This window comes from Aplidium turbinatum, chromosome 18 (genome assembly GCF_918807975.1).
Source record: "Aplidium turbinatum chromosome 18, kaAplTurb1.1, whole genome shotgun sequence".
Taxonomy (NCBI): domain Eukaryota; kingdom Metazoa; phylum Chordata; class Ascidiacea; order Aplousobranchia; family Polyclinidae; genus Aplidium; species Aplidium turbinatum.
In genome coordinates, this window is record NC_137489.1 from 10,567,982 (window position 1) to 10,581,890 (window position 13,909).

At 38.7% G+C, this 13,909-nt stretch overlaps 1 protein-coding gene across 2 annotated transcripts in view; it reads right to left on the reverse strand.

Moving 5' to 3' along the window:
• Positions 1-13,909, reverse strand: part of LOC145787065 (afadin-like) — a 40,945-nt gene that overhangs the window by 17,087 nt on the left and 9,949 nt on the right. For both annotated transcript variants that reach the window (XM_082598776.1, XM_082598775.1), the window contains exons 9-22: positions 12,950-13,067; positions 12,468-12,625; positions 10,757-10,897; positions 10,358-10,442; positions 9,772-9,944; positions 9,285-9,438; positions 8,875-9,047; positions 8,042-8,187; positions 6,688-6,827; positions 5,652-5,875; positions 5,268-5,510; positions 4,800-4,950; positions 4,225-4,310; positions 3,607-3,729 (exon numbers count right to left, since the gene is read on the reverse strand). In XM_082598776.1, coding sequence (XP_082454902.1) covers positions 3,607-3,729; positions 4,225-4,310; positions 4,800-4,950; positions 5,268-5,510; positions 5,652-5,875; positions 6,688-6,827; positions 8,042-8,187; positions 8,875-9,047; positions 9,285-9,438; positions 9,772-9,944; positions 10,358-10,442; positions 10,757-10,897; positions 12,468-12,625; positions 12,950-13,067 — 2,115 coding nt within the window. The remainder of the gene's footprint in view (positions 1-3,606; positions 3,730-4,224; positions 4,311-4,799; positions 4,951-5,267; positions 5,511-5,651; positions 5,876-6,687; positions 6,828-8,041; positions 8,188-8,874; positions 9,048-9,284; positions 9,439-9,771; positions 9,945-10,357; positions 10,443-10,756; positions 10,898-12,467; positions 12,626-12,949; positions 13,068-13,909) is intronic.

The following is a 13,909-nucleotide window of genomic DNA, read 5'->3' on the forward strand; positions in this document are numbered from 1 at the left end:
CTTTCAACGTACTGACAATCACTTACTAAATGAGCCTTTTTATGGCCGATTTGTGTTTTTATATACCCGATCACGGCCTACCAAAACACGGCCAAATATGTTGCTATTTGGGAAAATTTCTAAGAGTCTGAATTGTTACAATCATAGCCATGATACCCCTGTCATTTTTCCACTTACAGAAGTATGTAAAACAAGCAACATTTGCATCTAGACCAGGGGTGACGAACTTTTTTGCGGTCGCGGGCCACTTTGTCAATTACACATGAGTTATCGGGCCACACAACTTTTTAATCGTAACCTACTATGAAATCTTTTAGAAGCGACTCAAAATATTATTCATGAAAAGTAACAAACGGCAGATGACAGTAATAAAACCCACACAGTTGAAATTATCTTACGCAGAATCGAAACATACAACAGTAAAAAATAAAAACAAATCAACTTGAGCAAAAAGAATAGAGCAACAGTAGGCTACTTGCACTGATCACTGGTCTACATGATCTTTGCGCCATAAACTTTGAAAACTGATTTAGAGTAATTTTGGGGTTAATTTTGGTGCTGAATCTAAATCTGACCTCAGATTCATCCTGTCACGTCAGGTTTGTGAGATATGATAACAGAAAATTGCTACTTTTGTCAAAAGTGAAAGATTTGGTGTTGCGTTTATTGCACATACACGTTGTGCTATATCCAGAAATCCAGGCCATATGGTGCATAAGTAACTGAAATACACCCACCAACTATAATTTTGATACCAATTTGTTTTCTAAGCAACATTATTAACCATGCAGTAGTAACAAGCTAAAAGGGAGGCTAAAAGTATAACTGGCCCCCTCCCCCGTCAATGTTTTGCATAAAACCACAAAGATTTTTATGGCAATGCTTGTCCTAACCTTATATAGGCTGTTTTGGCCTGTCTAACACTAACCTTTCGTTATAGCACCGCATATGTTGGTGGTAAACGCAGCGCCAAATCTTCCACTTTTGACAAAAGTAACAATTTGTTGTTATCATATCTCACAAACCTGACGTGAGAAGATAAATCTGAGGTCAGATTCGGATTCAGCACCCCAAAATTACTCTAAATCAGTTTTCAAAGTTCATGGCGCAAAAAAATTCTTTATTTGTAGACCAGTGTAATGAACACAGTTTCATTTTCGAAGCGTTTGCGTTCATATGAGTAGGCTATGATTTCTTTTTTTTTTTGGCTCTATTCTTTTTGCTTAAGTTGAATAAATGTTTCGACCATTATGCTCCGAAACAACAAATCAGTTAAAGAAATTTCTTTTTCAAACAACAAACAAAAGCCCATGCGAATCATACAGCTGAAGCTATCTAATGCAGCATTGAAGCATAAACTATTAAAAAATAACATTGAAGCATTGAATTTTTTTGCATAGTGGGATTTTTGGAAAGTTGTTTGCTTGACTGAGCGTTCAGTATTAGGTCGAACAGACGATGTGGCAACTCTCAACTGCATAGCCTACTAATATTTTCATCTGTCAGCCTCGACTTGTAACGACTTTTTGTAAAGTGCATTTTAGAAGTGAAGGCATAAAACACCTTTGAGATGTCTTTCGTCTTTAATGCATATGAGCAATTGTCAAATTGTCTCGCGGGCCGCACAAAATTCTTTGACGGGCCGCATGCGGCCCGCAGGTTCGTCACCTCTGATCTAGACATATTTTTGGCTTGTTTTGCCAGAGATTAGATATGTATGTTAAGCACAATTTATGCAATCACACACTATGCAATCAATCACACACTATGCAATAATAATGTAAAATATGTAAGACTTTCCAACTGCATCCTGGAGGACTGGAGGTAGTCTCATTATACAGTCGTTAGGTTTTTTTGTAAAGCAGGAACTTTCGCCAATAGCGATATTTTTTACTTGCAAAACTAAACTACGCGAAAAACAAACGAATTAAAATTTAAATTGACACATCAAATGAACAGTTTACAACATAGAATCCACAAAAAATCCTTGATATTTTAAATGGAACATGCAATTACACCAAACGATACTACCTCCAGCGTGCAGTTGAAAAGTCTTACATATTACATTATTATTGTGTAAACTGTGCTTAACTTCTCAACGTCCATACCTAATCTCCGGTTAAAAAAGCCAAACATATGTCTAGGACTAGGTGCAAATATTGCTTATTTTACTTACTTCTGGTAATGGCAAGATGACAGGTTTATCATAGCTATGATTGTAACAATTCAGACTCTTAGAAATTTTCTCAAAAAGCAACATATTTGGCGTGACCCGATGTATTGCAAAATTGATTGTAACAATTCAGACTCTTAGAAATTTTCTCAAATAGCAACATATTTGGCGTGACCCGATGTATTGCAAAATTGATTGTAACAATTCAGACTCTTAGAAATTTTCTCAAATAGCAACATATTTGGCGTGACCCGATGTATTGCAAAATTGGTATCATAACTTGTGTCTATTTTGACATCTCCTCTTCGCCATGAAAATTGTCATATAGTAAAAAAAACGTCCGATACATTTTTTTTGCATTCATTCTTATTGATGTTGTGCGGAGTACTGTGAGGACAACAGAGTACGCCACAAGCTTAATATTGATCGCAGCTTCGATAAAATGCCGACTGCGAAACAATAAGACAAAAATATTGCTAAATCTTGCCGTGTTGATGCACTTGTGGTATGACGCAGAAAACTCTAACCTTTCTGGGAAAAAAGCTATACCTACTTTATTTAGGCTCGGCTGTACTTAAAAAAAAAACATATAGCTGCGTCTTCAAGCTAAGCGTTAGAGCAAAAGCACTGAGCAGGCTGCGATAGGCTGAACTCCTAGCATGGACCAAGTTTCCTTATTCTGAATCTTCTAAACTAAAACACTTGGAGTAATTGGATGTTAAGTTCAGTAAACCGACATAGTGTTTTGCAATGTTTCAACGTAAAAAATAACATGTTAAGTCCTAAAACCTTTTCTTTTTGATCTTTCAATGCTCAGTGACATTGAATCAACATTAAAGTAAGCACTACTGGCTGAGAGATTAACACGCGATAAAAACCTTGTGTGGATAATGGCGAGATTAATTAAGGAAAAACGAAACTTACACAAGTTGATAGTGAACAGAAGCAATCACACACCGGGAAGGTCACCAATGATTTTGTGGCACACGAAAACATATCTCGTCAATTTAGTGTAAGAATTTTCAAATGAACGACGACGCTAGATTTTACGTCTTATAAAGTCGAATTACATGAGATCAGACGGCAGTTCAGGACCAGTGACGTCGAAGGTAAAACTTTGGACAATGCGAGAGCAGGCAAATGACCTGTTCACGGCCGTTATATGTACGTTTGGTCAACTACAACATTTTTTCAAACGTGCCCTTTCTTGCTTTCATTAAGACTGTAGAAAATCATCAAGTGCATGATTACCCCGGACAGTAAAATCCGTCATTTTTGCATTGATTTAACGTGAGACGTTAAATCAATGCAAAAAATGACGGATTTTGGTGTTTGGGTGGCTTTTGTGTTGAATTTCTTCTTTCAGAAAAAAACAATAGTGCAGAAAGTATGCAGGTTTCAAAGCGAATTACTATGACGACGTTGCAACTCACCCTAGCAGCCACAATGCTTAGCCCCATTCCTCCACCTCTCTTGTGGAACTGGATGTTGATCACTTCCGGATGAGGAGGAAGATTGGAATGATCGGGAGCGGTAAGCGATGCATTTGAAGTGTTCTGAAGGAGAAGAGGTGAAAGTTAATGAAGAGGAATTGAACACCCAGCCTAGGATGCATGGAAGGTTTAGTTAGACCTTTTAACTGGTGACCAACTCACAAAAGTCACGATCAATTCATGAAAATCACAATCACCTCATGAAACACACGGTCTAATTTCGGATACCACGAGCCTCTTAAGAAATATAAAAAACTAAAAACACAAGAAATTCAGCTATTAACTACGCAAAGAAAAGTTTCCACTATTTCAAGGGGCAATATCTTTTCCTAACATAGGTTATATGTCATTCCTTTCATTCCGTATCAGTCATAACGTAAAAATACGATTCAAGCGATTGAAAATAAGAGAATCTTGCCACATTCAAAAATTTACCAAGAACGTGTGACCCCACCTTGAAAAATCAATCGTTTTTCTATTTTTCCCGCCGTTTGAAGACACTAAATCAACAGAAACAAGACTAACTTTGATAGCGGTGAAAAGTGACACACCACGTACCTGATAAGGTGGCTGTGATGCGTAAGACTGAAAGTGAACCGTCCAACTGTCGGAGCCCTTCGCTTCTTCTTGGTAGGTGCAGAAACCTGAAGCGAAACATTTTTATGATTTACTTACACGTTATTATAACGCACGAAAAACGTAAGTAGCACTTGTGTATCAACAGTCATATAACAAATGATTTATTGTTCAATTTTAACCAAAGAAGATTACAGCAAAAACAACCCAGCTGTTGATATATGCTGACAAATGCACAATAGCATAGTGTTCTTTAGACTTTAAAGATCCAAATATGTTTTAAATATAATCCATCTTTCATACCTACATGCCATGTCAGACTGGAAATTATTCATTTTTTATTACGTAAAAAGTAATTGATTGCAAGAAAGACTAAAGACGGATCAAAGCTATTTATTTTGGTCTTGCAGTTAAACCAGCAAAACCTTACAAGGGTAACTCTCCAAACAGTAAACCAGTCCTTTTTTGCGTTGAATCAATGTAAAAAGGACTGGTTTACTGCCCGGGTATTGCCTGAAATTCACTGGAATCCACAAAAACGTGATTTGCCAGCTCACCTTCCTCCACAAACGGTTTCATGAACTCAGTAAGCCCGGTTGGAACACCACGGACGACATCGCACGAATAACCATCTTCCGGGAGCAGGAACGGGAGCTGAAGATCCGGGTCTTCCTCCAGACTGACATCTCTCCCATCAGCACGAGTCAGCTGCGAAGGGGAACATCGATTCAACATCATAGTAAATTACAATTGGACTTTTAAAGAGCTTTCGTTAACTAAGTGATCAAGGTAGTGAAGTTGCTGTTTTGATTTCGTTTAAACGAACCACTTTGGCTTGGTCCAGTAGCGGTCCGTTTAAGCGGGGCTGACCGTGATGGCTTTAGCTTGGCCTTTTCAGTCTAACAGATTTTGAAATATCGAATTCCTTCCGTGCATGGTGAACCTTTACTGAATTCAGTGCTTTTTAACTACAAATTAACTACTAAAATTATGAATTTCACATGGCACTGCAAAAATACACTTGCCTCGTCAGCAGAATTCTCCGCAACACTGACAACTTTGTCGATGAGTTCTTGAGATATTCTGTGCTCGCCGTCTCTTTCGCGTGGCTGATAGTTGGAGAGCAGCGCTCGCAGCTGAAGAGAGTTGAGCTTGAAGCAAGTTCCACTGATGGCAGCTATGTCATCTCCGGATTGCTTGGGAGCTTGCAAAAGATGAGTGGCTTGCGTGATACGAGCTAGATGGCAATCCGCGGCAAGCTCCAGACCCTGTTTAACATGGTAGCAAATGATGAAAAAGAGACCTTTTGAGTGACTTTAACTTATACACTGTAGTGTACAGAGGAGTAGGGACACGATGAAGGGAGTAGTATAGTAACTATTAGAAACTGCGCAGGTCTGTCACTTTACCTGCTTTTCAGCCCAGGTTTCGACCATGGCAAGTCGAGCTCTGATGCGCATTCCCCACTCTCGGCAACAGAGCTGCCTCGACTCGCGGCTAGCAACCAACTTGTTAAAGAGCCACATGTTGATGGAATGGAAGAGTTGCGAGAAGAGTTGGATAGTGAGAGCGGCGTTGACTCGGCACTTTCGCAACAATGACATGGCAGAAGAAAGCATGTGTAAAATATCATCTGAAAGAAATCAGATAAAATGTTTTAGTTAGCACGTCTCACTGGACTTGGAAAAATCTTGCACTTAAGCTTAAAAATCTTACATATTAAACTTTAAAAACGATTTTTCAAGCAGCCAACTTCTCGAGGTCCAGTTCTCCTGATCCAACAACGCAAACTTACACGCATCTTTACAAGCAGCCTTGCCTACATTTTTTCGTCGTATTCAGGATTACGCCCGGTAGTTGAAGATTTAAATTAAATGGACGGGAAGGCAAGGAAGCGAATCTTTGTGTCCACCTTCAAGTATGCCTTTGCGTTTCTTGCCACAGACACAGCCCCATGCTCTTGAGCGGTGTCGGACCAGGGCTCTCACCACTCGGCTATGCAGCTGACGGCACACTTGAAAACCCGTTACGCATGTATTGTTTATTGCACACATAGTTCAGACGAATAGAAACTTGTCAACTTGGTCAAGAACCAGTGCAATCGAGACTTGTAATCTTCCTTCAAGGCAAAAATGATAGATCTTGCTTCATTCCTAGGCATATCTTGCAGAGACAATTAATTGCTAGAAGCCAGCGCTGGTGACAAAAACCACGTTTTGTTTTAAATTTTTGCGTACACCGTTGCGGCAAATGTAGTTCCTTGCGTGCCACAAATGGAAAAATCACCACGCTAAATTACTTATATGATAATAAGGCGTTCGAGTCTAGTGTACGTTTACTGCTTTGATGAAACCTTACGCTTTAAGTCGAAACAGTGACGTCCCGACCGACAGCAGCCTTATCTTAAGCAATATGACTTGCTCAGGTTTTCACTTTGGAACTTACACATGGTCGGGTCGTCCGAGTTCTGGTTTTGTTTCTTCAGGTCAATAGCGTCACCTCCTCCAGGAAGATCTTCATCGGAGTTCGAGAGAAACGCTGGCATCAGGTCGAACAGAGTTCGTTGCATGCATTGCACCAAGTGTCTGGAAAAAAAACTGCATCAATCATTTCGTAATTTTGAACCTCGAAGATCAATTAATCATTTTATTTTTCGTCATTAAGGCGTCCGGGACGAAAAAGATACTAACTACAAAAATCGATATAGACCTACCAGCACGTTAATGAACGGGAAAAGGTGGCAAAACCTTGAAAGGTTTAAAACGTGCCTGAATGGAAAATCATGTAGTAGGCTATATGTCAGTAGTTAGCACGACCACAAAACCCAAAAAACAAATAGCAAAAAATAAAACAAAAACAGAGAGAAGCACACATGTAGTAATGAATGACAGCCTAATGAAAACTGTTGTGGATTGAATTTGCCAGTTCCAATATTGATGTGGATGAGCAGTCATAATAATAATAATAGGATGGAGAAAGAAAACCGGACATAAAAGAAACCCATCCTCAAGCAAAAGTCCGTTTCGATGTGGAGATGAGGTTATTTGCTGATACACGAAACCTTAGCATGTTGGAAGTGTTAATAATTTTTTTTATTGAAAAAAAAGAATTTTTTCTACCCACTTACAACTACGGCAACCAAAAGTACATGAAGTTACAATTTTTGCGGGTTTCCAAAACGTGCACAAACAAATCTCAGCCTATTATTATAGGAATCGAGGTTCCAGTCAAACGTCATCGCCTTGAAGAACTTTTGACTTTTCTTTATATATTACGCAAAAGTTGCCGACACTGAGTTACAGAGAAAGCAAATAGTCAGAAGCTAAGCGGAGTAAGAGACTTGATTGCTTTTCTATATAACGAGCCAGTTCGAGGAAGATCGCAACACAAAATTCGATAACATCTTGGACAAAGTTTTTCCTGAACACTTTATTTCTGTAAATTTTCGGGCTTTATGGGAATTTCGGTAGACATTGGATAGGCAATACAAAAAAGAATAAGTCTTCTTGCATAAGGATTTGTTTTCTAACACGATTTACGTTATGCGTCTCATAAGATTACGCGGGCAATTCGTCGGTCTAAAATTTACAAATCGCAGAGGTAAAAAAATGGTTATTCTCTTTATAACATAAATGCGGTTATGTAAAGTTTGTTTGAGCAGCAAAAATTACGCATCATACCGGCTCAATGCACTTGCTACTGCAATTGATTTGAGTGAAGTAGCGTATCATTTAATTTATAGAAACTACATTCCTTCGTTGAACAATCAACCGTACATAAAATCGATTAGGTTCATTACCTGAATGAAAGTTGAACGGTTTTAGCAAAAGTGTCTTGCATTTCAATGGTGAGTGAAGTGAGGTCTTGATCCTGTCTGATAAAGTTGAGAAGCTCTGATGTATTGGCCATCCAGAAGGACAGTTCACTCACCGACGCACAATTCACCTGCAAATTAGAAGCATTCATTTGCTCCTTGCGCTGTCATTGGTGAGTTGTTGAGTGAAGACTTTTTGTAATTGTTAATTTTATGTTCTTAAAAGTTTTCTTAGCGCTTCATACTACAATAATACTAAAATCACGCATTTCGCTTCGGTTCTTGTGAATCTCTGTTTGTAGATTGTGGCAAAGCGAACAAACGAAAATATCAACAAGTAATAATTCTTCTTGTACGATTCTTCTTTTCGTCGCACCACGCAACCTATCAGATCATTGGTAAATTCAAAAAAAATTTCAATGAAAAGTTCAGTGACATAATTTTGTTTTGGAATAACTCTTCTTTGTTTGATGATATGGGTCGAGAATTTATACTTTTCCTACTTCTGGTTTGCCTGGAAAAAGCCACCTGAGAACAGTTTCTGATCCCAACATACAAGACACGCAGACTGTTATCATTTCTTGGACGAAGAATATTGGTCGATGGATCAATGAGGAAAGATTTGGTTAATTTGATGGTGAGGATGAATGGTACAACATTTTAAAGGAGCAAAATAGAAACTTAAAAGAATACGTGATAAACTCGACACAATAAGTTACCCAGACGCAAATCAGTCGTTTTTTACATTGATTCAACGTCTGCAGACGTTGAATCAATGGTTTTGTTTCTGTCTGGGTATTTCCTGTCTGGGTAGTTACCTGCACCGTCTGTTCGAGAAGGTCTGTGACAAGAGTTAAGGTGGGTGCTACCCTGCTCCTGTCGCGTGTGACGAAGTATCTCTGCATGAGATACACCGAGTAGGCGGGAGATAGTTTAAAATGAAGGTGATTGGCCCGAACGGACAAGATTTCAGTTATGAGCGGATCTCCAGCTGCAACAAACAACTACGTTTAATTGGAGAAAATGACAAACTAGAGATTAGACAGTTTAGATAAAAAAAAAAGGGTTTTGATTTATTAATAAAAATGAACACTAGAAGTGAAAAAATCTTCAAAAATACTCTTTTGCACCCTAAAAATCTCAAAATTACGATCGATACTGCACTGGATATGATTAAGTACTTGAAAATGAAGAAAAGACAATTTTTTTCGTCTCACAGTCGTCTTACCGTCTCTATTAACTTGGAGATAGACTGGAAGTCGTTGAGGTTTACGTTGCTGCACGGGTTGCACAGCAGCAGTTTGCGGTGGGGCAGCACTCCGCTGGTGGTAGCCTTCATGTGGAAGTGGTTGTTGGTGCGTTGGCGGGGCTTTCCTCTGCTGCTGCAGAGGAAAATTAGAGTTAATACAAACATTTCCTTGCAATTGATTGCGCATGCGCAGAACTAAATTGGTAAGGAATGTGACAAGACCAATGTGGCGACGCCAAATTGTTTGACAGCGAATGAAAATGAATGAAAAAAAAGATTTTCTGAGATGTTAAATTATTTTTTTGCTTGCTCCTTTTTAATTTGTGAATGACCGGAGTTTTCCAACTTTGTTCGTAATATCAAAAAAAGTTTTCCATAACAAAAATGACAACGGGAAGTCATGACCGGAGGTTTGTAGAAAAAGTAACTGAAGCAAACGATAACACGATTGCATGCGTGACGTTACCGGGGGTCGTTGGTGATTTCGATTTTCCGGAATATTCTGCAACTGAGCTCGCTCTTGTCCCGGATGGCCGCCACGACTCAGTGAACCAGACTTGCTGCTTGAGGTGGAGGTTGTGGAATAATGCCTGGGCCGTTCGCCATCACTGCCTGGTCTCTCTCTTTGCAGGCTTGAACCTGCAGAGATGGGTTTGGTGAGCTTGATTAACATGGTCAACAGTGTGTCAACATTTAAAACAAACTTTTTCATCGTAATTTGAAAGTAATTTTCAGTTGCATTTAAATATTGGTAAATACGACGCAACACCACACGGCAAATTTTTTTTTTAAATAATTGCTTATCTTTTGAAGAAAACAAGCGTCTCAAACTTGCACGGGTTCGATACCCTTTTAAATTTGCTTAGCACTCAGCAAAGGAATGGATTCAGGGTAATAGTGTACTTGGCTGCGTTTCCACACGGCTACATTGATGTAGTTTTATAAAGAGCAGGGTGCAACGCATATCTGCGTAGGATACAGAGCTATACGAAACACACACATTATTATTATTAAGTTTATAATGCTGTGATTTAAAACCATCTGAAATATACCACTTGGATGTCGGTTTTGTGGTGGCTTGTGACTTCTCTGCTCTTTGACCATGATTGCTCTGACTGCTTTTTGAATCTCAGAAGGCTAAAAATAACAAAATAACTTTGTCAAGATCAACTTCGAACAAATAGTTTGCATTTAGTTGATGAAGCGGTTGTAGGCAGGCTTTTTTTCCACGACACGTAAAGCTAAAAGTAATGTGTTACAAATTTTATTTTAACGTAAGCCCTCACAAGTTTTCATGAGCATGTTTTTACAAAACTCATTAATTAGGCTACAAAATCAATCACGAGCTCCCAGACCAAATTTTCACATGAATTAGACGTAAAAATATGTAGCAGCTACAAAGCGACCGAAACATGCAATCAATAGATGGAAAGCAAGATAATTGCACTTACGGAAATATCTCTGCCGGGATCACAAAACACCAAGTGCTTGTTCCTTCCTAGCCACAGCACAGCACCGTGAGATAGCATCGTCGTTTCTTCGATCACCTTTCCATTCACGAACACTTCGCCCTTCCCGTCGTGAGGTGTCACCTGAAGGAGATACAAAGTTACAAAAAAAATACGACAAACATAATAGACAGCAAACCAACAGCAGACGTTGAATCAATGTAAAAAACGGTTGATTTGCTGTCTGGGGTGGTATGTCGTAGAAAGTGCGTCACTGTAAATCAAATTGGCTGAAGATTTTGAAAGCTGGAAGAATAACAATTTCACGGCACATCACGCTAAACTTCAAGTTTCGAATCTTTTGTTTTCTTGTATTTAGGCTTACGCCCGGTGGTTAAAAGTTTGGATTGAGTTGAAAGGAAGGCAAGGGAGCCAATCTTCATGTCCACCTTCAGGCATGTCTTTAAGTGTCCTTCCAAAGACACAGCCGCATGCTCTGGAGCGGTGTCGAACCGGCGCCCTTTCGATTGCCGTTCCAGGGCTCTCACCACTCGGCTATGCAACCGACCTTTGTGATTGATGTTGTAAACAAACACACCACGTCCAATTGCATTATATTTATCGATGCAAAGTTTACATCGTGTCCTTAAAATTAAGCTAGCACAACCGAAGAACGGAATTTGCTTTCAAATGACGCATAATCGATTCCGATCCTCTTAAATTGATGTTGTATCTCACGCATGGGTGATACGACAAAATAGTGGCTTTATGAGGCTTCTATTTTTAGAGTCGATTCAGTCGCAAATACATCTGGCTTGAGCGCAGCTGTAACAACACTGCTTTCATAAAAATGGCTTTCTATAATTATCTGACGTAAGCAACAAAACAACAACTATGCAACCTTGAGCCCCCAGTCAGCCAAACAATCACAAACCTTGGCTATGGCGGGTGGGTCAAACCGGTGTTGCAGTCGCAAAAAGAAAAAGAATTTACACAGCAAAATCTATACTCTGTAGTTACATTACACACATGCCATATTGCCATAGAAACAACAAGTTTTATATGTCTAGGCACTGTATACGAAATACCCCATCAATACCTTAGCAAAGCTAATCCTGCTCAATGCAAAGTTTTTTTCCTTGCTTTACAACAAAAAAAACGTCACTGTTTTAAACGTTGCTACTTTACTTCTGGTTCTGGTATCGATGAAGACAGTAAAACTTTTATTTAAACTAAAATTTAAACTAAGTATTTAAAAGGTAGCGGAGACGCTGCATGGGCAAACTTAATGTTGTTTCAAACAAGTCCATTGTCTTAGATAAGATACTTGAGCGCTAAAGGTAAAGCTGAACATTGGCAACCCGGAAAATGACGGATACTAAAGATATTAGAAGAACACAAAGAGCAATTGCAGAAAGAAAAATCAGACACTGAACCAAGCATGAGTTTATAAAAGAAAAAACATATTCAACGATTGGCTAGTTCTGCCAATCATTTACCATAATGCAAGGAGTTTTCTAAATTTGTGTTGCTACCTTTAACGAAATATTAAGCTCGGTACGTTTACTGCTACAGTATATGAGATATAATTGAAACTTTTTATGGCCATACGATTGAGCCTCAAGCAATGGCATAGACTTATCCTGTCTCGTTTATTTAATGCTTGTAACAAAATTACGCAGTATCATGCACATTTGATAATTGTAGAACTTACTGTGACAACTCCATCCATGTTGGTTATCACGCAGTGTGATGACAATAAGCCTGGAGCATTGCGGAGTTCAATGAACGGGCCATAGGCCGCGTTTCGTCGGTCATTCCCTATCTCGGTTACGTTGGGTACAACATCATGAGCTTGCAGTTGGTTACCGGCTGAAAATCAAGTTGTTCAGCGAAAGAATGCTTCAGTAAAATTTTACCATCAAGTCGAGTGAGGGCTATGGAGCCACAACACACTTTTTTCAATACACGCTAGTAGAGAAAGGCAGCTCGATGGATTGACACCTCAATGCAAACTAAAAAAACTAAAAATACAAGTCTGAAAAAAATACATCGATGCTTCTAATGTAGCACAAACCTCAAGTTGTTGAAAGCTATGGAAACAATTACAGAATTTTGTAGATGTGTTTAATCATATATTTCACAAAATTTTATGAAAAATAAAAACAATAGGCCGTTTCAACAACCAAAACTTACATCCGAGTAACTCGATCAATTTGGGACGCTTTGAAGACTTTTGTTCTCTCTGAGGATCGGATCTCTTATCTGCTCCTGCTGTTCCATTGTTTGCTGCTCTCTTGTTTCGGTTATCCGTCTAAAACAAAACCAATTGAAAGGACTGAGAGCTTAACTGTTATTAGAGCAGTTTCTAAAGAAAACAAAACGCCAACAAAAAACAAAGTTTAGAAAGCTGTTTCTTGTGTAATTACCAAAGCTTGTGTAAATAAAAATCGCAGAAAAATTGCAAGAATTATGCAATTGTGCAGTGTTATCAGCTGTTTATCAATTTCAATTAAAAAGTAGGTCAACAGTAGCCCAATCTTTGTGTATTAAAATGAGCCTAATATTTGCACAAGCTCACAAACTAAACGTAAAAAAACTGTTCATCAACTCATTAAAGCAACAATATCTGTAAATTTAAGTTGTGAGTACGTTTAGACAATATACCCTGCAAGATGTACGTTGATCTCAAATCGTATTGGCTGGAATAAGCCTGATTGCACAAGAAAAGTCAGAAACTGACAACTATGTGACAGGTAGTGATGAACACAAATAAAAAACAGTCTATCAGTGTCGTTCTCAAGCAGAGGTGTTTGTACAACGTTACACTTGCTACGGATGATTGTCGTTTGAATCGACACCATACAAGCACTCTTATACCGGATTAACACTTTGCTCCTCAAAGGGAGGCCAGATTTGGCCCCCCCCTCAAATTTCCTTTAATTATTTGAAGCACAGTAACGCCATGCACTTGGTTTTTCTTGACTTTTCCTAAAATTGCCAGGCGGATCTGATGATATTAAATTTGATGCTAAAAGTTGTGTAGTTTTCTTGTAAATTCAAGATTTTAGTGATTTTTTGCTATTTCTAGCTAACTTCCAGCAAAGCGTGAAATGGATTACATTGCGATAACAAGCCATAAGCTCATAATTGCTT